The sequence below is a fragment of the Cyprinodon variegatus genome, unplaced genomic scaffold (assembly GCF_000732505.1).
Source record: "Cyprinodon variegatus isolate N-32 unplaced genomic scaffold, C_variegatus-1.0 Scaffold971, whole genome shotgun sequence".
NCBI classification, from domain to species: domain Eukaryota; kingdom Metazoa; phylum Chordata; class Actinopteri; order Cyprinodontiformes; family Cyprinodontidae; genus Cyprinodon; species Cyprinodon variegatus.
The window spans coordinates 140,544-162,764 of NW_015151424.1; the positions used below are offsets into that span (position 1 = coordinate 140,544).

The window sequence follows — 22,221 nt, forward strand, 5'->3', positions numbered from 1 at the left end:
GATTTAACAGGAAGCCAAAGAAGAGAAGCCAGGATAGGAGAGATATGATCTCTCTTTTTAATTTTCATTAGAACTTTGGCTGCAGCATTTTGGATCAGCTGAAGGCTTTTAACTACAGTTTGTGGACTTCCTGATAGTAAAGAATTACAATAGTCCAGCCTTGAAGTAACAAATGAATTGAAACTTAAAAGAATATATATCCACTCTACCTTTTATCTAGAAAGCACAGATGTTTAAATATATGCATCTGTTTGTTAGCAATGCCTGTAGGAAAGTATAGTTTGTGTTTATTTAGAAAATATGGATGTTATGCTTATTAATTTTCCTGTAGGAACAGTGTAGATTGACCGTGAGGTTGTGGTGCCACCCCTCAGTGTACATCCGTTATTGCTTAGCCACCCTTATAAAAATGTTCTGGCTACGCCTCTGACTAAACCATGAGTGGTTCTAGACAGGGGCAGAGGTGTAGCCAGAAAATTTTAATTGGGGGGGCCAGGCAATAACCAATGTACACTGAGGGGTGGCCGAAAGCAGATAAGCGCCAGAACCTCAGGGTCAATCTACTATTCAATTCAAGTCAGTTTATTTACATACCGTCAATTCACAACACATGCCATCTCAAGGCACTTTACAGTTCACCCATGGGCGTAGGTTTGCATAGGGACTATAGGGACATGTCCCTACCGAAGATTTGGACCGACCTTCTTGTCCCTACCAAAAATTACATGTGAAGAACATGCTTATAATTTACAATACATCGTAGTAGCAGCAGTACAGTTCTGGATGGAGAATATTCACAGACGAAAACATGTTTTATCTTTTTTTTTTACAATTTTGGTATAATTCCTGCTCTAAGTGGGTCACTTTGTGAGCTAAAGACATGTTTTAGCGTCTCTATACTCAAGTTAACGATTAATCGATTACTAAATTTGTTGACATTATTTCAATAATTGATTAATCCGATGATAGTTTCAGCCCTAAATAAAATACATGAAATGGGCTAAACAGAGTAACTACAACCTAGATGTACAACTTGTAGAGTTAAGTTAATATATTAAATGCTCAATGTCAGTTCCTCTTCTAGTTCCAGTGCACATGTAAATACAATACATTTATTTGGCATCCCTTGAATCTTTTAGTTAACTTTGTATCATGACACAAAGAGAACATTTAAAAGATAAGAGTGGGTTTTACCTCTGTTTAACTCTGCACAATACTATATCTTCAAAATTAAAAAAAGTTTAAATCCACATATAGCAGACATATTTAGACTATATTCTGTTAAATAGGCACAGATTTACCTACTGTATTAGTCGCTGGTAATTTCAAATACAAATCTTCTTAAAGTGGAAAAAAGTCCTAATTCCACATTCATCTGAGCCAGTTAAGCTTCAGTCGTTGATAAACAGCATCTAGTGTGTGTAGTGCTTATAAAATTTGTATAAATGTAGCAATAAATGCTGCTTTTCTCTTTAAACGAAATACACCCTGATTTTCACGTCAAGCATAAAAATACGATCATTCATATTTTGCATAGGACCAATGACATCAGACCAATAGTGTCCCTACCAAAGTTGAAATCAAACCTACGCCTTTGAGTTCACCAGATCATACAAGCAAATTGATGCAAAGTTTTCTTTCTAACGAAAACCAGTTGATTGCATCAAATCATTGACTGAAACGCAATTGCTCACACTAAGCATGCTTGTAGCGACAGTGGAGAGGAAAAACTCCCATCTGCTGAGGCCGACTGGGGCGAAAGCAGATGGGCGCCAGAACCTCAGGGTCAGTCTGCACTGTTCCAGCAGGAACGAGGACAACATCCATATTTTCTAAATAAAGACAAGCTATGCTGCCTTGCAGCCTTTGCTAACAATTGGACACATATGTGTAAACACATAAATAAAAGGTATAGCGGCCAAAATATCTGGGGAAAACGTCTTGTCCATTATCAATACTTACCTACATTTATTTCATTTGTTCTGGAGTGGCCGTATGCATTTAACCCGTCAGCAGAGTCAGCATGGTTTCAAGAACTATCTCAGTTCCAGATGCAGCTTCATGTCTTTTGGGGTATGTCTGTACCACAAGATGGTATTCTAACATATGTTTTTAAGTCCTCATTGGTTTTTCTTTGAGAGCTATCCTGTATTTAGTTTCATCTATCTTCCAAACTCTGACCAGCTTCCAAATCCTTACCAAAGGGAAGCTTCTTCTGCGCAAGAATGCTGCCACCACCGTGTTTCTCTCTAGGGCTTATATGGTTAGGTTGATTTGCAAAGTTAGTGTTCTGCTACAGAGGCCAAAAACTTTTACTGTACTTGTTATTTTCCACCTGTCTATTGTGTCCCACAAAGAACTGGCCAACCTGAAGTGAGATGACTTTCTTTTTTGCCGCCCCATCAATACATTGTGTAAAGTCAAGTCAACACAATCTCTTCCCTACATGTAAACTGTTAATCTAAGCAGCTCCTTCAGACTTAATATTCTTCTCTTGGCTGCATCTCTGCTCATTTTCCTCGTTCCCCAGTCTTAGATTTTAGGTATGACCAGGCAACTAGAGATCTGTAAGAGATTGTCTGTTTTAAACACACACACACAAAAAAAAACATTCAACATAATCTACAAGCCAACTTATTGTTTCAAAAACATGCCGGGATAAGAATTTTTTTTTATGCCACCATCAAAAACGTAACTTTTTTGTTGTTTTTAACTGTTTTGACAGAGCTTATCCACCGTTAAGCACAGGGGAGCACCTTGAATACTATTTTTCTGTTCTCATGAGAACCTGGGAACAAATTGGAAATTGTTAAGCAAAGGTTATTTTAGCCAAATATTGTTTCAAAGCAAGTGGCCAAATAAAAAATTCACAACACTGATAATCAACCGTTCTCTAGAGTATGTTCTTTATTTGACCTCTTTGTGTTAAGAGGCGTTTTATATTCCTTCTTGAAATNAAATAAATATAATATTAACTAAAATGTAAGTGTTGTGCTCACTTTTGTGACTGTAAAACTCTTGTTTTAACCCAAAATAATTTAACAAAAACATTCCTATCTGATTTTCACAATAGCAGGTAAATTTAATGCTTCTGGTTTTATGTTTTTCCTTTTCATCCATCACAGTTTTAGGTCCCAGTGATCAAGGTGGACCTGTACATGAAATAATTAGAAATCTGAGTAAAAATCTGGTTTGTTTCCTCCTGTCGACTGCATCCTCTTATTAGGAAGCACAGATTTGATACTTTATCTTCCAGACAGCTTGTCATTATTTTATGTCTGGTCCATCAGTTATTCTGCTAAATGGACATAAGCCTGTGAAGTGTCTTTGAGCTTTACAAACTTTCATTTGGCATCCCAAAATCTGAACTGTCTCCCTGAGTCAGATGAGAGAGATTTAAAAAGTAAGGTCTCACTTTAATAAAGCCCTCATTTAGGAATGTCGGGCATAAACCTTTTCCTGTTTCTTACTGATTAAACACTGGCTGCATCTAACAGAGTACTCACAGCAGCACCCCTGGTTACAGACCCATAGCGACAGGACCTCATAGGCCCAGCAGCATCCCTCGACACTGCCTGTTTCAAATATATAGCCTCAGGAGTCATCCTTCCAGACAACGGACACATTACTTTTTGCTCTCTTAAACACGCATACTGAAAGATAAGTCAAGGAAATAGAGAAGAGTGAATAGAGCTGTAAAGAGTCTGAGTTGAGGTCTGAACTGTCAGGACCTGCTGCTTAGTTTGAAATACAGATTCCTGTAGCTAACAGCATCTGTTATCAGGAGCTTTTAAGCCCCCACATTATTTTACCTTATACAAGAATGTATATCCATGCTACTGTTTATATCTTTAGAAATAAACTAGCTGATACCTTACTATGCAAATTTGAAATATTTTTCTATAACTTTTTTTTTTACCCTGTCATTAATGACTTGGATTTTATAAGAATTATTATTTTTATTTTTTCATGGACTTCTGGTTATGGACTAATGACCATACATGTGTGGAGCAGGTGGGGTGAGTTTGTCAAACCCCCCAATGGAGAGGAGTGGCACACAACGAACCGAGAGCTCCATCTTGTGGCCAATATAAGATGTAGCACTCTTTACTGTACAGGCAAACGGCTGGACAAATTATTATAATTTTTTTATTCACACGTTCCTTCATTTTATTCCTTAAATTGTAAAACTGAGTCGAATTTCAGTTGATATTCTCTGGAGGGTGAACGTCAAATCCATTCTTAGTTCTTATTTATTATATAACACAGAGGTTCCCAAACATTTCCTCTTCCTACCTAGAAATAAAATTAACTTGGGACCCAAACTATTGTTTGAGAAACAAACAGTTGTAAAAAAAAAAATCATTGGACCACAAGTGTTATCATATTATAAATTGCATCAACAACCAAAGTAGCTGGTTGTGTCTATGTTTATGTGATGCTGTTGTATATTTTTTATCACTTTAACATAAATGTGATATGTTTGGTTTAATTGTTGTTAGTTTGTCTCAAGAGTGCATACTGATTGATCAAGGAGCCATAGTCCCCAACTTTGTGAATCAATGCTCTCATAGCTCTTTCATCCTCAGCTCCACACACCCTCCCATTAAAGCTGATCAGCTTCTTCATTCCTGCTGAAAAGAGCATCCCCACAGAATGATGCTGCCACCACCATGTCTCACACTGGATGTGAAGTGTTTGGTGTCATAATGCAGCCAACACACTTTGTTTTCAATTTGTTTTACTGATGCTCTGTTATGTTTGTTTTAGTGAAGGGCTTCCTGTATAGATGTGTCTTTTGTTAGAATTTAAACCATTTTTTTTAAAATAATTTAGCCACTCATTTTGTCACTTAGCTTGAGTTGACTCTTAGATTCTTGCAGACTCCGTATGTTAGCATCTAAACCTTCCCTGCCTTCAAAATACTGTGTTGTTCAGGCTTTGCACTATTTTAAGGCTCGAAATAGGAAAATATGAATATTTAAATATAAAATGTTCAGTTAATTTATAGGGATATCTAAATGGGTTTAAGGGACTTTCAATAAAAATTATGAATTGCCTTTTGATCCCACTGTCAGTTTCATGTTACCTTTGCAAGAAACACACTGTAGCGGGACATAAACTCTTTCTGACTCAAAATGGCAGAGTTGGGATATTCATTACAGTTTGTATGTACCTCTTATCTTGTTGAAGAGGCTTTTCTGCTCTTAAAAGAAATTAGTACATAGACATGGAAAATCTATTAGCACCTTGGAAAAAAATCTTGATAAAAGCCAGCTAACATTTTTTCCACTCCAAAATAAATGTTACAGAAACATTTTGATCTATTTAATACTTTATAGTTTCTTTAAACTTATAGGGACATGTGATGCTGTATGCCCCTTTTTCTTTTCCAAAGACTCTAAATCTGTGTTTGAATGCATTTTGCATCGTATGAAAGAGAGAAACATTTCAAGGGATTATTAACTCCCTCCAGAAATCTGAAAATTGGTTATAATGATCCGAAACTATTCTGCTAAATCAAGATGGTCAGAAATTAAACCCAAAAGAAAATCTGTTCCAGGAGCCACAGAGAGACCAGAAGAGAGCATGGTGGGATGAGTGAATTATGAATAGTGTCTATATGTTCAAGTTAGGTTATAGATTCATATTATGGTGTCAAATAGGCAAACAGAGACTGTACAAAGTAAGGACACCAGGAGTACTAAGAATTGGGACTCCCAAGTATTTTGTTTTTAAGCATTTACTTCTCATCATGTTTTTTCTTCGTCCCAACTGAGTAAATGTGCCCAAAGTTCAAGGTAAAAAAAAAAGAATATAAAAATCAGCATAAGATGACGGGGAGATCATTCTTTTTCCTCTTGTCAATATTTAATTTATTTCCGGATAAGTCGAGCAACAGACTCACAATTCCCTTGGGATCTCTTGACTGACCACCATTTGTTAAATTTGAGTTTACTAATCAATATATATATCTTTATAATGTTGCATAAGTGTATTAATTAATAGAAGTCTCAAGATTATTTAAGATTAGGGGCTTCTTTGTGAAAATGTATGCTTTGCTCTGATATAAAAAAAATACAATTTCTTACAGTGCATACAGGTCATTACGAACCCATCCTCTACATAACAACATATTATGCATCCTCTTTTGAACTGGTGTCTGTCCAATACAAACAACAAGGAGCCACAGGCGGCGTGGGTCTAATTATAACGCAAAAAAAAGAGAAAAGAGCAGGACATGAAAAGCCACCTATTCATGATGAGCTGAAGCGGTCCAACAACTGGTTGGACTGGCTTGACCCCCTCTCCCCACCTTTCCCCAACCCCTCCCCCCAGGTTTGATGTCACCATCCAATAGCTGAGCGGCTGCTGGCTGCGGTGCGCATATGTGCGCGCTCCTCTGCCTCAGAGCGTCGCAGACAGCTTTTCCAGGTTACAGACGGACTGGAAACGGAGCATTCAAACACAGAGCAGGAGATCTGCTATTTTCATCACTAATCATCCGCATCCTGCCTAGTAAAGAGGGGGTATTTGCTCCCCCCTGCATCTTTTTCTATCCTTTTTTTTCTGGAGCAACAACGATGTTATTCTAAGGTAGCCTGCAGATGACAGCATAACCGGGGCGGTGAGCTGTCAAACACTCCTCTGCAGCTCTTTGTTGAAAAGGATCCGTAGAGACATGAATTCAGCGGAACAGACGGTTACGTGGTTGATCACCCTCGGGGTGCTGGAGTCGCCAAAGAAGACCATCTCGGATCCTGAAGGCTTCCTGCAGAGCTCCCTGAAGGATGGAGTGGTCCTCTGCAAGCTGCTGGAGCGGCTCAGCCCGGGCTCCACTGAGAAAGTAAGCGCAACACACCTCCCTCCTCCTCCTCTCCTCCTCCTCCTCCTCCTCCAGCGGGCCTGCCTCTCCATCCCTCCGCGCGTCTGTCCACATCCGTGACACGGACGCGGCGGTTGCTGTCTGGTCTCTCTTTTTGCCCACTGATCCATGACTGAATCTCTTTTGTAGGTCACGGCGGCTCCTGTTATTGTCTGCAATAACAGCTTGCGCATATGTTTCCTGTGTCAGCGTGTAAAAAAACAGAAAGGCTCGCCTGTCTCCTATTGATCTGGTATAAATAAGGCTGCTTCACGTTTATCCAAATCATCAGGAAGTATTCAATCTATATGGTGTTGCATTTTCCACAAGACCCACCGATCATGTTGCTGAAAATGCAATCATTTTTATGGCTGTTATTAATTGTTAAACCCTGCTGTGAAAGCATATACAATATAATCCATATTTTGCATGTCATGTTAGTTGACATACTGTAGTCCTGTGGGGACCAGCGGGGGATCAGAGCATGTTATCTGTACACAGAGCATCAGTATAGGCCGCCATTGATAGCAGAGGCGCACACACAGGGAGAGATGGTTTCTTCCCCCAGTTTAAAGAAACAGTGCTGTGTTTGAGTCTGTCCAGCATCAGCCTAAAGGGATCAGGTTCATTTAAACAGCATTAGTGCAGAAATTGTGAAGATATGAAAAAAAATGCGTGTTTACATTTCTATTTTTTTCTTTTTTTATATAAATACAATGTGAATAGAAAAGATTTCCTAAACTAGCTGAAGGCTTTCTTTAGGATTTGGCTTTCTGCAACCTAGAAGGCAAAATCTTCTTTAAAAAAAATTCCAAAGTGTTCCATGAATATCAGTTTTAAACCCTTGCTTTGATTTTGGTCTTGGACTTTGACTAGGTCGTTCTAACATGAACGAGGCTATTTTAATAAATTTGTTTTGATCTAAACCAGAGCCACACAACATGTCTAATTAAATCTCCTGTTGCCTTAGATCAGTGCAACATCACAACTGCAATGAACTAGCTTAGATGCAATAAGATTGCATTTAATATTGTATGGAAATTTTGCATGTAAGTAGTATATTTGGCCTGTTGGATTGATTTATTTCTTCCCACTCATCATAAAGTATTCCTGATAAGTACTGAAAGTAAATATATAATCTCAGTCAGTTTAGTTTGCCTCTGTCGATATTTAGGGGAAATGTCCTGCTGGAAAGTGACCCCACCAGCTAGGGAATAATTATATAACTTTGCAACTGATAACTGGCTCCTGTTTAAATCTAGCATACAGGCTGTGTGATATGATGAGTTAACTCCCCTAGACGTGTCAATAACGCCACATCAGATCATAATGACATGACTCAGAACAGAAGACCCAGTATTTGAAGCAAGACAGACAGTGGTATCATTCAAAAGTGTTTATTTAAAACAAAACTGCAGTTCTGTAGTAGCAGCAGCTAGGGCGTTTTTCACAGGAAATTCTGGTTTAACAGTTCAGCCCGTGTCCTGAGAACGAGGTATGATCCAGCCCGTGGGCTACCAACAAGATGTGACCGGCGCCGCCTAGAGTGTCCCAGAAGCTGCAGCACTGGAGAACGGAGAACAAGCAGGAGTCCGAAGCCAGGTCAAGCAAACAGATCAGAACAGGAAGGCTCAGAGGTCCAAGAGTCAGGAGTCAGGTCTGGCAAAGAGATCACAACAGGAACAGGCAGGTTCAGGATTTCAGAGACAATTCAGGCAAACCATTTAGAGGGGAACAAGCAGGCTCAGTGGTTGAGAGGCAGAACAGGTCAGAATCAGGTAATCAGCAATACTCAGGTACGCTAAAAACCCTCTCAACACTGGCACAAGAGAATGAGAATAATCTGGACATCATAACTGGATTCAAACACTTTAAATAGAGGCAGGAGCAGGTGGATCAGATGAGTAGTAATGATAAACCAGGCAGAGTTAGACAGGTGAATGAAATGAGCAATGAAGCTAGTCATCAGCACCAAGATCATGACACATAATGCATATAGGCTTTGTAATGGAATTACCGGTACCAAAAATGCAACCATGAATGTTGTACGCAAAAACATAAACATACCTTTGAATGACATTACTTTGAAAATACATATTATATACATACAAACTATCTCTAGATGTCCAAATCTATTTTACTCATCCTTAAGGCTGACTAATGGGTGGGGAGAATTGGGACATCTGCTCTCAGATTACACATGGGAAGCAAACCGTCCATTGTGATGTCCTAAAGGTGCACAATCCTTTTTGTCATTTAAAGATCTTTAGACGGTTCCCTACCCTCTTGTCATGCCTTTTACTAGTATCTTCTCATTTCAACACAGCTTATTATCATAAATCTATTCAGGCCATCGTCATATTATCCAGCCTGAATATTGTTTACTCACTGCCCAGTTTATAGCCTGTATTAAAACTTCTTTGCTGTATAAATAACACTTTGTACGGAACATATGACTGGCAGTGTTTGTTGGGTTTGTGGCTGCTAATATAATAAAGATAAAAATGTATTTGGTAAAAAAGAGAGAATAATAGAAATAAACAGAATGAAAGAGTGACATAATGTTTTGAAGCATTTATATGGTTTACTGGTTCACTATTAAGCCTCTTAAACCAATGTAGATTAACATTGTTTTATACCTAAAGATGATAAAGCTTTGTATAGAAAATACAACTAGCAATAATCTCAGATTGTTACAAACAGTTAAAATCCCCGACTGTGACTCAAAACTGTGTGAACATTTGTCGACAGGGTGGATTTTTAATGAACTGCAACTAAACCTGACTTCAAAAGAAAAGAAACAAAACAAAAAGCAAAGTTTAAATCTGGATTACAATAATAATTTGCATGACTCACAAATAATTCACACCACCCCCACTTAAAGCACTGTGTGTATTAAAGGGGAACACCATTTTTTTACATTGGCCCATTGATTTTACGTTATTACATCATGTTCTACTCACCCATATTAGTTTTTGTGTCATTTGGAGCTGTTCCGAAGATATTCAGTTTTGTAATCCAAGTAACGTCTTCCTATGGGCAACGACTTGAAGGCACAAACTAAACTGTTCATAATTTATTCTTTATGGTACGCCAGCATTCAGAACATGTAGGCGAATCACTGTCCCCCAGACATCCGCAGTTATATTTTTTATTTTAATATTTTTTTAAAACAAAGCGGAGTGTGTATGACGTCATCCGCGCGCGCCGGCTACCATTCATTCATCCTGTCCACAGTGTTTGAGGCGTTTCTCCACATACCTCTAACACTGTGCTAGGGGCACCAAACACTAAGGGAGGCACCAAAAAAATAGAGTTTATAAGGAGTCCTAATGGTAGAAATAAAAATATCAAAATATTTCAAATAAAAATGTTTAATGCATACTATTAGATATAAGCTATGTAAAAAAAATATTTGCTCAGTTAATAGATGGACCTTCCTGTAGTTCCCCAGCTCTCCATAAGTCCAGTATAGTGAAATGGGCTACAGTACCGAAGGTGATACTTTGACTAAGTCATGAGTAAATGAATCAGAAACAGCTGCGCAGTAAAACAGCTGATAAAAGTTTGCAATTTGGGTTATCAAAGTTAACTCATAAATAGACATTAAGGCTTTTTAACGACATTAATGTTTTTTTCAAAGTGCGCTAAAGCCATGCTTTCTCTACATTTTGGACCTCATCTACTTGCAGTTTGAACTTTATTTTCTTTTGTGCTTCATCTTTTTCTACTGTTAAAAAAAAAACAACAAAAACAAAAAGCAGCTCCACTCTGTCCCAACAACAAACAAACATGAATATAAAAATGTCTCTCAAAATCTGTTGTCTTTGTTCACTTTCCTCCATAGATAAAGTATGCTTATCCTATGTGCGAGCATATCCACCATTATTTGTGAAATATGTATTAAATGATTTTATTTCACTCTTTATAACACTGCAATGTTCAGAATGGCTAGCTGGGTTAAAATGTTGTGTTTCTACATATTTATGCAGAGCTCCTGCTGGAATTTAAAGTTCACATAAAAGATGTCATGTAGAGGATTATAAAATGGGATATGGTAACTGCAATAAATTTCTGGCGCCTATCTCAGGGAGTCACCTTACAGGTCACCTGTCCTTGGCGGAGCAACATGCATGCACACTCAGGGCGATAGAAGCCAGTTGACCTAACATTTATTTTTTTTTAACTGTGTGAAGAAGTCAGAGTACCTGGAGAAAATGCATGAAAACACTCGGAGAACATGTCTAAAGACCCTAGGTCTGGATTCAAACCCATTGGTTTTACCAGGGCTTCAGGGTGGGGCCACTTATGTTTTGTTCTTTTCACATGGAAGCACAAAAAAAAAGAATAAAATAAACAATAAACAATAAACAAAAACAACGGCATTATATTAGATTAAAATTTTATTATTTTCAGGCCTAATCAACATAAGTTCACCAACGTTACGTTGACATGGCAACGTCAAGCAGCTAGTGGTCACCCCAGTGGCTGCTAGTAAATGTACATAGTTTAATGACAGAAACGAGGAGGAAACATGGCGCAGAAATGCATTTTGGATTTGTCCACTCATGAGAGACTTTATCTCCACGACTTGAGAGCGCACCTGAACATTTGGACACCTGTAACCAGGAAGGGCATCCTGCCTGTAGCTCATAGTTATAGCAATGTGCCCCTGCGCACTTTCATATCTAACATAACCATCGTATTTTAGAGAGTGTTATTTTTATATCATGTTCTTTGTGTAATGGATGTGGAGAACTGTTAAATAAACTTAAATAGTGTAATAATATAAGTATTTCCTTGTTGTTTGCGTAAAAGGATTTTGGAGCTAATAGAGTCACATGTGACATAAACACAGTGACTCAGGTTCATGCCAGCTTACCAAATCTATGTTGTTATAGTGTTATAGTGAAGTTTAATTACCGGTAACAGTGCATATATTCACCAAAGAACTGAGGATGTCTGTGTGTTACAGACCCTGGTTGCGTACACGTAATTGTAAATTTCAATATAAAGTAGTGAATCTCAATCTATTTAATTATTATTATTATTTGTATTGTATTTTAAATAGGCCAATAGGCTCATAGGTCTTTTGTCCCAAAAAAACAAAAAAACATTTCACAGCAACCCTGTTCTAAATGACTTCCAGTGGCCCTGGTAGAGAGGCCCAGATCAGTTCTACAGGGATAATAGCCCCTCAGACCCAAGACATGCTTAAAAAAAAACAGATTTAGATTCATGTTGTGTAAATGTTGCTTTTTAAAATTATTATTTAGTATTTTAGTGATTAATACATCACCCTTTAGTATCCTTTACGGAAGAGGATTAGGGCCACTGAAATAAAAAAAAGTTAACAGATTTTTAAATTTCATTTCATATAAGAAAAAACTTTTGACTTTTTTTCTCACAATTCTGACTATAATCTCCGAATTCTGGCGTTAATCTCAGAATTCTGACTTTAATCTCCGAATTCTGACTTTTTTTCTCTGAATTCTTACTGTAATCTCAGAATTCTGACTTTTTTCTCAGAATTCTGAATTTAATCTTAGAATTCTGACTTTAAGCTCAGAATTTTGGATCTTAAATTGTGAGATTAATGTCATAATTCTGAGAAAAAAACTCAGAATTCTGAGATTTAAGTCAGAATTCTTCGATTAAAATCAGAATTCTGAGAAAAAATTCGGAATTCTGAGAAAAAAAACTCAGAATTCTGAGATTTAAGTCAGAATTCTTCGATTAAAATCAGAATTGAGAGATTAAATTCTGACTTTTTTTCTCAGACTTCTGTGATTAAAGTCAGAATTCTGACTTTTTTCCCACATTAAACTGAAATAAAATGTAAAAATCTTTTTATGTATTTATGTTTCGTAAAAATCTTCCAACATCATCATCGGTGGGGTATCCCTGTTTGGTGACGTCACTTCCTGGATCCAGAGCTCCCAGCCTCCTTTACTTCCTCACAGCAGCAGCCTCCAGGCGCGTCGGGCCCAATGCGCGCAGAAAGCGACCAGTGCGCCTTGAAAAAGCAAAGATACTTAAAAGCCTACAGATCCACGAACAGGCACTTTGTGAGAGAGGATCAGCCCATCGCTGCTCAGCGATTCAGTCCCTTTTGTTTTTGTTCCAGATTTATCCAGAGCCGAAGAACGACGGCGAGTGTCTGAGCAACATAAAGGAGTTTCTGAAGGGCTGCACATCGTTCCGCGTCGAGGTGAGTTCAGTTTGCTCTTATTCTAAATGCGGGGATCACTTTTTGCCAAACATATCTCCTTAAAAAGTTAAACAAACAGATATTTCTGTTAAGATAAGCTTTCTCATTTGGGAGGATATGATAGATAAAGGCGCTTTATTACGCAGAAGACACTCGGATCTCCTGACAGAAAAGGGGGAGGAGAACCGAGAACAATCACCTCCAGCCCGGCTGAAGGAGATCTTTGCTTTCCCTGAAACCAGCAAATCTGATTTACAAACTAGATGAAAACGATGTTTGTTTACACTTTTCTGCTCCCATCTGGTCATTGTTTACTTTTTTATTTTGCAAATCTTTATCCAGAGGCTGGTGCTCCTTTGTAGACAATCATCCACCCTGCAGCTGTAAACAAAGATATTTTATGTAATAGAGCTTTCTCCCAACTTTGCAATAATCCATATATATGTAATTCATTTAAGTATTGATGATGCTTTAAGGTTTTACAAATAAGGCAGATGGGAATGCTACCGCAGTTTAAAGCAAATTAAGGACAGAGTGTTGTTTATTCTCTGTGTATTGGCCAGTGCATAGATGGGTCATTGAACCAGTCTGACAATGCAGCTCAGTGTTCCTCAGCATCGCCTGTCCCTGCAGAGCCTCCGGCCACTGAGCAAGAAGAGCCAGAGCTGCACAGAGTGCTGTCACACTGAGTTTTTGGAAACATGCAAATTGAAAATGTAGAATGCAAAGAAGCAAAGGCAGGGCATCACAACTTTAATGGGGAAGGTCTGTCTGTTGTGGCCTGCTGCTAAGCCGGGTTTTTAACAAGCACTGTTGGGAAATATTCTGCTGATGTGATGACAAATATATTCTCATTAATAGGCTTGGTTACTGGGTGCAGGGTATGCCAAGGCTTTAAACTTAACAGTCTTAACTCCTCTTCTGTGCTTTAAAGACCTTCAAAAGAGATGGTAGAGAAACTGGCAGAGAGAAAAACAGGAATCCTGTCAGCTGGCTATAGGAATGCGGCTACAGAATTCTCCCACTTTTGAAAAAGATTTACATTTAGCCGTCACCCTTATTAATGTAGCAACATCTTCATTTTACAAAGAGGCAAACAGCTCAAACAGATAATATTCCACGCTTTAAACACTAATAATAGAGCAAATATTACCTGCTGAATGTATTGAAATGGAAAAGCCCACTAAATGGTCTTATGGTTAGCGCATGATTACCGTTGATCTGTTTAAAACGTAGCTTTATCTCTACAACCTCCGGTTTTGTTTCTGATAAAAAAATAATGGAGGCAGCTTTTGATGGATACTACTGAAGTTATTAAATGAGCCGAGGCGTGTGTGAAGTAGTGGAGGAGGTGTTTATGTGAAACGCGTATCGATGCTTGCTTCATTTGGAGGAGGAGCCAAAAAAGATGACGTCCAAAGCCTCGCTATTGCGCCATATCACATTACCGCTTCAGGAAGAGGTTCAGACTGCGCAAGAACTCGAACAGACATTTAAACAGCCTCACTACTCGGTCAAGATGTTGGAGTTTGTAGGAGAGTTGCTGGCCGTTGTATAGAGTTTGGATATATTCTAACAATAGATTGGTTGGAAAAACCACCAATCTTTTGGTTAAAGATATTCTGGTTAGATTAAACAATGTAATGGTCAAAATCTGAGCAAGCCACTGCTTTCAGTTGTAATATGAGTGTTAAGAAGTATTGCAAGTGAGCGGTTACCATCAGCTGTAAGACATTGACTTCCAATTCTGAGATTGTTAGTTCGAGCACATTAGACCTTTGAAAGTTGCAATAATACTTAACAAGTATTTTGGCTAATGTGACTAATTTATATTGGTTTGCCCTTGTATAGATATAAATTTGGTAAAAGCACTGCCAAATTAGATTGGTTGGTTTAGCCAAAAGATTGGTTGAATACATAACTTCCAACACGATTGAAAACTTTTGTAAAAAATTTTTTTTTTAAATAAAAATGACCAACACCTTTCATTTTGCTTATCATTGCCCAATTTGCATAAGCACTTTTGATGTCTGCTTAAGCTTATTTCACTAAAATGGCAAAAAAAAAAAACAGTGTACCTTAAATGATTGTTCTCTTCTAAGACATTTTACACAAAAAAAACTTATAAAAGATTTTATTATACACACAAATCATTAACAATTTCAAAGGAACTTAAATGGGGAAAAAAAAAGAAAAAAAAAAGTATTGCAAAAAAACAAACAAAAAAAAAAAATCAGATTTTATCACTAATTGTAGTTCTGTTCACATGAAGCTTCATGAATTGTGGGGATCATTGAAGCAATTAGCCCAAACGGTTCAATGCCTCATGAGGCTTCATCTTACCATCACTAATAAATATCCATTAATCTGAGTTAATTATCATATAAAGCTTTGCTCATAAATATTTCACACTTTTCCATTTTATTAGACATATTTAGAATGTATTCTACATATAAATTACCATATTTTTCCATGTTTTATACATTTACAATATTATCTACCAGATATTGTTGATTAATTTGTTTCCATAAATTTTTCTATATATGTAAAAAAAATTTATTTGCCTTTATATTTATTATCAATATCTTTTCTATTATAAACTGCTATGCATGATGATGGATATTTATAAATGTAAAATTAAATGTATTTCTGGGCATATAAAAAGATACTATATATGTTCATATTCATTTATTACAACATATGAAAAGTGGCATTAATTTGTATATTCAATATATCGCAATATGTTATGAGTAAATTATTAGTTGTAAAAATGTTCTATCAAAATATGATTCCATCTATTAACAATGTATAATATATTAGAAAAACAATTTATTAGGACATATTTCAAGATATACATTAGTAAATATATTTTCCTTTCCTAAGGGAAGTTATAATCCAACGCAGTAATTGCTGCTGGAGATCCTGTTTTCTGTGCCAGAGACGACCAAAATCATTTTATTCATCAGGAATTCTTGCATGCAAGATTTAGATCAGATATGTGTGACCTTTTTTAGTGAGGTCAGCAAAGCAGGATTACAGTCATTTGTGTTTTGGCAGTCAGCCTCTCACTGTCTGTGGAGCCAAAATGAACATCCACAGCTCTGCTGGCTCCTTCCTCAGTTAAAACTGGTGACATAAGAGCAGAGAGATGCTCTTCACTTTAGCATCTCTGCCAGGTTGCTGTTGATTATGTTTGTACTTTTTGGCACACATTTTATATAAATACAGAAGATCTGTTTTGCTTCCAATTTAGATTCTTAGTTCAGTCGCTGGCATTTGTGCAGCTGCTTATTCTGACCTCTTAACCTCTTGTGCTTTTGACCACAGGAAGAGCTCTTTATTGTTCCCGCGACCTCCCTGGTGCCTGTGGGTGCTAGCCTTCACCCAAGCAGCCACCTTCTGATTAATTGCTAAAACTGATCTTTTATCATCTAATGGGAAAATAGTTAGTTGTGACAAAACACCCACTTCCACAACATGTTTTCACATATGGTAAATCCTTTTAAGATAAGCACCATTGATATATTATTCTTAGAGGTGAAATTGTTAGAAAGGCATAAAAAAAGCTGTTTGCTATAGATAAAACTACACAGTGGTTCCAAGCTTGCGATCAAAACGACCCAATTTAAAGAAAATGGTTGACTCTTCCATTTGCCAGGTTTTTGTGCCGAACTTTGAATAAAACTTATCTCCTAAATATTATTTGATTTTATTAAAATTTGAGCCATTTTTTAATAGAACTGTTTGGTTGAACAGGATACTTAGATTCACTTAGTACTGTAGTATAAAGAAAAAAAAATAGAATCCCATGTCCTTTGTTGGAAATTTAGCATCTTATGTCATCAATAAAAAACAGTATTTCTTTGCAACTTAAGCAAATATATAGACAGTTGTTAACTATATCAATCTTATATACAAAATCAGAGAATGTTGTGATATAAATTTGCCCTTTTCCTTACATTGCACCCATTTTTGGGTATTCTGTTTATAAAATAGGGAGGTACCTAAAACACAGCCCACCTCTTTTTGAGCACAGCGCCCTTTTTTTTGCAGGGGTGCAAACAGCCGTGTGGTGTTCCCCGACACATACCCGCATCATCAGGCTTTTAGCTAGTAATGTATACAGCTGTACATTGTATGGCTTTTACTAAAAAAAAAAAAAGAGAAATTGTAGGTCCTGTTTTTCTCCTGGAACTTTAGCTCAAATGTTCAAAATTTCAGGATCGGCAAAAATTTTACATTTGCTGCTAACGCACAACATCAACCAATCAGAGAAGCTGATCTGCTGGCAGGGAGACAGACACAGCACTGCTGATGCAGATCACTAATATCACACGGTCTATTAAAGTAACCTAAAATGTCGAAACCTGCGGGCAAAATTTGTTTGCCCTTTTTATTCTGGTGCTTGCAGTTTGTATCACATACTTGAAAGACGCTAACATCCATTTCCATCTACCAGGAAAAGTAAAGAAAACCCCTAATAGGCGACCGGGCCTTCGGCAGCTGCTGTTGGGGATTCCTAGTGACAGCACACCGCCGCTATGTGCGAAATAATATTTTAAGGCAAGATTATGATCTTGATGTACTTAATGCACAGACAATGTTTTGAGTTGGACTTTCTTGCATAAAAATTTATTAAAAGTACTTTTTACCCACTGATCACAGCAAATATAGCAAAGTCGCTCCCTGCAGTCGAACACAGGAGAAGCAGAAGCATTAGACGCATCTGTTCACACTTGCACTTCGGAGCCTCAAATTGCTCTTGAGGCCCTTCTGACCTTAATGTGTACAAGAATAAAAAATGTTTTTATTATGCTCAAATTGCAGTATGAACATAGCATTACACTTTCTGATTGTTTGAATTAACCTATGAAACATAACATCATACATGAAAATGATTTCATGTCTTCTTTATGGAATTTCAACCTCTAGTCAAGCACACATAATCAGGACAACAGTATCGTTGTAACAAAGACAAAAAGTTAGCTGCAATCCACCTCAAAATGCTGGAAATAACATCTCAGAGAGTCTAAATTTCAAAAGGTTGCAGGACTCCACGAAACATGCCACGAAAAGCTAAAGATGTGACATACCAAGCTGTACACCCTATGAAATATTCCTATTGAAAAACCTGCACATCATTGCTATGATTACAGAAGGGTTTATTTACTTAACTGCTTTAACTGGGAGTTAATTGCTGGAATCATGCCCTGCATTTCCACAACGCTTTGATTAGACCTGAGCTTGTTTGCAGTGTGGTAAATTCGGGCTTGGGCGGTTTGTTTTTTATGCCTGGTTTATAAATATAGTTATCTGAACATGACAATCTGGTCTAGATTTTAAGTGACTGTGTTTTACCAGAGCTCATCATTTTGGGTAAAGTTTTTGTTCTTGGTTTTCATCACAAGGTGCGTAGGGTTCCATTCCTGGTTCGGGGTCTTTCTGCATGGAGTTTACATGTTCTCCCTGTGCATGTGTGGGTACTCTCTGGGTACTCCGGCTTCCTCCCACTTCCGTAAAAAAAAAAAACATAACTGTTAGGTTAATTGGCTTCTCTAAATTCTCCTTAGGTGTGTGTGTGTGAATGGTTGTTTCTCCCGTGTGTCTCTGTGTTGCCCTGCGATAGACTGGCGGCCTGTCTGGGGTGTAACCCGCCCCTCGTCTGTAGACAGCTGGAGATAAGCACCAGCATCCCTCGCGACCCCAGCAGGGGTAAGCGTGACAGAACAATGGATGCATAGCTCTCACAGCTGATGTTACAACTAAAATAGCTAAATGTGAAGAAAAAATAAAGCTTTTGGATGGCAACCCTCCATCTTTTTTAGTGAAAAAATATTTTTTCTGTATAACACCTGAATAAATCTGAAGTAAAAGCATTTAATGTGACCAAAATTATGACTAAGATCCCCTGACTGAAACAAGACTAAAAGGAAAAAAAAAAAACACTTATTGAAAATGTTGTCAAAATCCACAGTGGTTCAGTATTACATAGGTCTAAAAAACTTTCAGTTTTGGTCTATTTTGGCTCCTGAGGGAAGACAGCATTTCCCATGAGGACCAACACTTTGTCTGGTAAAATCCAGGACCTCCAGGCTGCCTGCAGTTGGTCTGAACTACTTTTCTCTTTCCAGTGTCTGTGTGAAAGATTAATAGTGATGAAGTAATGAATCTAATTGTGGGGAAACAATGTCATATGATGGTGAAAATAAGAAATGTTTGGCTCTGGTTTTGTAAGTGTTCCTACACTGTACCCCCACCTCACCTGACTTGTCAGGACTGATTTGCTGTTATTCCTATATCCAGATTATGATCTGGACCATCAACAACATTTAATGGATTGTTCATCGGCATGAAGGGCACCTCTGATAAAATGTCATTAAAATCCATCCATAGCTTTCCAACTTATCCTTTAGTTTAGACAGACAGACAAACACACAAACTCTCCTAAAAATGTAACCTTCTTGGTGGAGGTAAAACAAAATTAATAGTTGTAATCAGCAATAAAATAATCATTACGTTTTTGTTCATGATTACGATCCTAGTTCCTTCTTTATGTGTAGTTAATGAAAATAAATGAGAATATTCATGGAACGCTTTCTTTTTATTAAATTGGACAGATTCTCACTTTGGTACTTAAAAGTAGATATATATATTGTTTTGGTTAATTGGATTGATCTCTTTCGAGTAATCTGCAACAAAAGAATTTATTGTAAAAGTCTCTTTAAATAGTTGAATTTAAGCACAGCTCATAATAACAATTTGCTTATGGGGCTCAAATAAATCAGAATCAGCAGGTAAAGATTTGCGAGTAAAATCCAAATGGGTGCAGCCTTATTCAAAATAAATGCAAAAATCATTTCTTCTTTTATCTATAACGAATTCTGTGAACCACATAATTATTTATTTTGAAGTCTTATTCATGATGCCAATAAGCTAATTTTATGCAGATATTTTAGTATTTGAAAATACACTAAGGTTAATGGACATACATGCAGACAGGAAAAACCTGAATAGTAATTTTCTTTGTTAAAGTTATGTTTAATACAGCAGATAAATTCAGCAAATGGGAACTTTGCAAAAAATAAAAACCATATATGTAGTTTTTAGTTGATCTGGATTAGAAATGTGACTGAAGACAGTGGTTTGCTCTAATAAGACATATAATCTGTTACTCATGATTGAGTAACAGTTAGGCGTTGTACTGGTGTTTTAACCTGCACCAAAGGATCAGCTCATCACTGTGATGCTAGAGAACAGGACACAAGTCCAAGCTTGCGAGTTTAGTCATCCTTATCACCTCACCTATCTGTAATTGTCATAATTGATTTAAGAAGGAACAGTTTTCCTGAGTAAAACAGAAGAAGGAAAAGGTTTAAAGAGAAGTCCCATATTTAATGTGGGGGAACTGTTATCTGTGTAAATACAGAAACATCCCAGTGTTTGGTGTACTTCTTCTGCACGAACTTCTTAATGTATCCCTATGCAACGCTGCAACCAAGCTGAGAGTGTTTTTACTGCAGGCATGCACAAAGATTACATGCAACCCAGCTTAAGACTCAACCCATTGCAAGTCTGTTTTTGCAAAACATACATAAGAGTGATTTTGAAGTCATGCACAACATCCAGTATCCTAAGCTGTTGAATATTTACATTTCGAGAAGTATTTGGTGCTAAACCAGTGTGGAGCCCCGGACTTCTTACACTGCTTCAAACGGGCATAAACTTGCAAGAGGTCCTCAGAAGATGCTGTTTTGTGTTTTGGACATAGAAGATTTTATCAAATGTATAACTTGTTTGCAATTCTCCTCATGAGGTCATAAGGTTTTCAAGCTGATGCTAGCTGGTTGTTTAGTCCTGTTGTCTGTTTTGGGTACCAGCCTACAGCGTGCTGTTTATTTTACCAACAGACATGCTCGTTCAAGCCTTTTTCCCTCCATTGATTGTAGCCTGGTGATCTGTGGGTTTCTAACCTGCTGCCTTTGTTTCTGCTTTAGTGAAAAACTCAGTAAAGAAGCAGCTGACACAGTCAAATGGAGGGAGAGGTAGTTCATTGTGCTTCCACAGGACTATTATGAGTATAAAAAAAACCCCACGCTGTCACTGAAAGGAGCTTAGTTGCACCGGTCTGGGGTTATGTGACCAATTTCTAATGTTTAGTTTAGTAAAGCTCACTTTTTTAAAACCATATATATATGTTAGGGTGTGCAAAATAATCGTCATGACGATGCATCGCGATTCTAATTTTTGTGATCTTATGCATCGATTCTTGAAGGCAAGAATCGAATATAAAAAAAAAAAAAATGAACAAATAAAATACATTAATGGTTGACACACATGAGCCAAATCAAGTGGAATACAACTTCCAGTCCAGCAGATGTCGCTGCGGATGTGTTGACGCTCGCTGCTTTGTGTCACAAGCATGTCCGGCAGCGGGATACTGGGACGAGTCATTCGTAAACAAAATATGGAGGAAACTGAGAAAATTCGCCCCCCCGGTTCCATCACATGTCAGGTAAGATGCTTGGATGCATTCTGGCTTTAAAAACAAAGAAGGTAAAAATGAAATTCATATTATGCACGTAATTTGCAAAAGGACCACTGAGGCCATGTAAACGGCACTGATTATCCTTATTTTGTTATTTTAAGTTTTATGAATCCTAAGATCTCTTTGTCAGTGTGTCCACGCCAGTAATAGTAATATTTCTGTCCAGTATTTGTTTTCATGGCAACGCCTCCAAAAGTCGTTTCAATAAATACAGCTATGTATGAATTCAGTTGCTTTCAGTTATGTATCAATTGAAGACACGATCCAGATCATAGCCAGCCAGTCAGCCACTGGTAAGGGCTGTATCTTTTTCTTACAGTGTTCAAGGAAAATATCGCAATGCATTGCAATGCATCGCAATATTTCAAGTATCGTGATGCATCGTGATAGAATCGCATTGTGGCATGTGAATCGTGATTCGAATCGAATCATAACTTCTTTGCTAATACCCACCCCTACATATATGTATGCACCAACTCAGTATGGCAAATGGTTCCTTAAAGATTTTACACAGAATTTAAACCAAGTGAACTGTACCTTTTCAAGACCCCTCGACAGATCATAATAATTTGGAATTCAAAATGTTAATATTTATATATA

General features: G+C 37.4%; 1 protein-coding gene across 2 annotated transcripts in view; it reads left to right on the top strand.

Moving 5' to 3' along the window:
• The first annotated feature begins 6,423 nt into the window (after positions 1–6,423).
• The window catches only part of LOC107100440 (rho guanine nucleotide exchange factor 7-like), a 39,678-nt gene continuing 23,880 nt past the window's right edge, over positions 6,424–22,221 (top strand). The window contains exons 1-2 of one of the 2 annotated variants that reach the window (XM_015398908.1): positions 6,424–6,847; positions 12,993–13,076. In XM_015398908.1, the coding sequence (XP_015254394.1) occupies positions 6,683–6,847; positions 12,993–13,076 (249 nt within the window). In that variant the 5' untranslated portion in view covers positions 6,424–6,682. The remainder of the gene's footprint in view (positions 6,848–12,992; positions 13,077–22,221) is intronic. The other variant, XM_015398907.1, reaches the window with a different exon arrangement.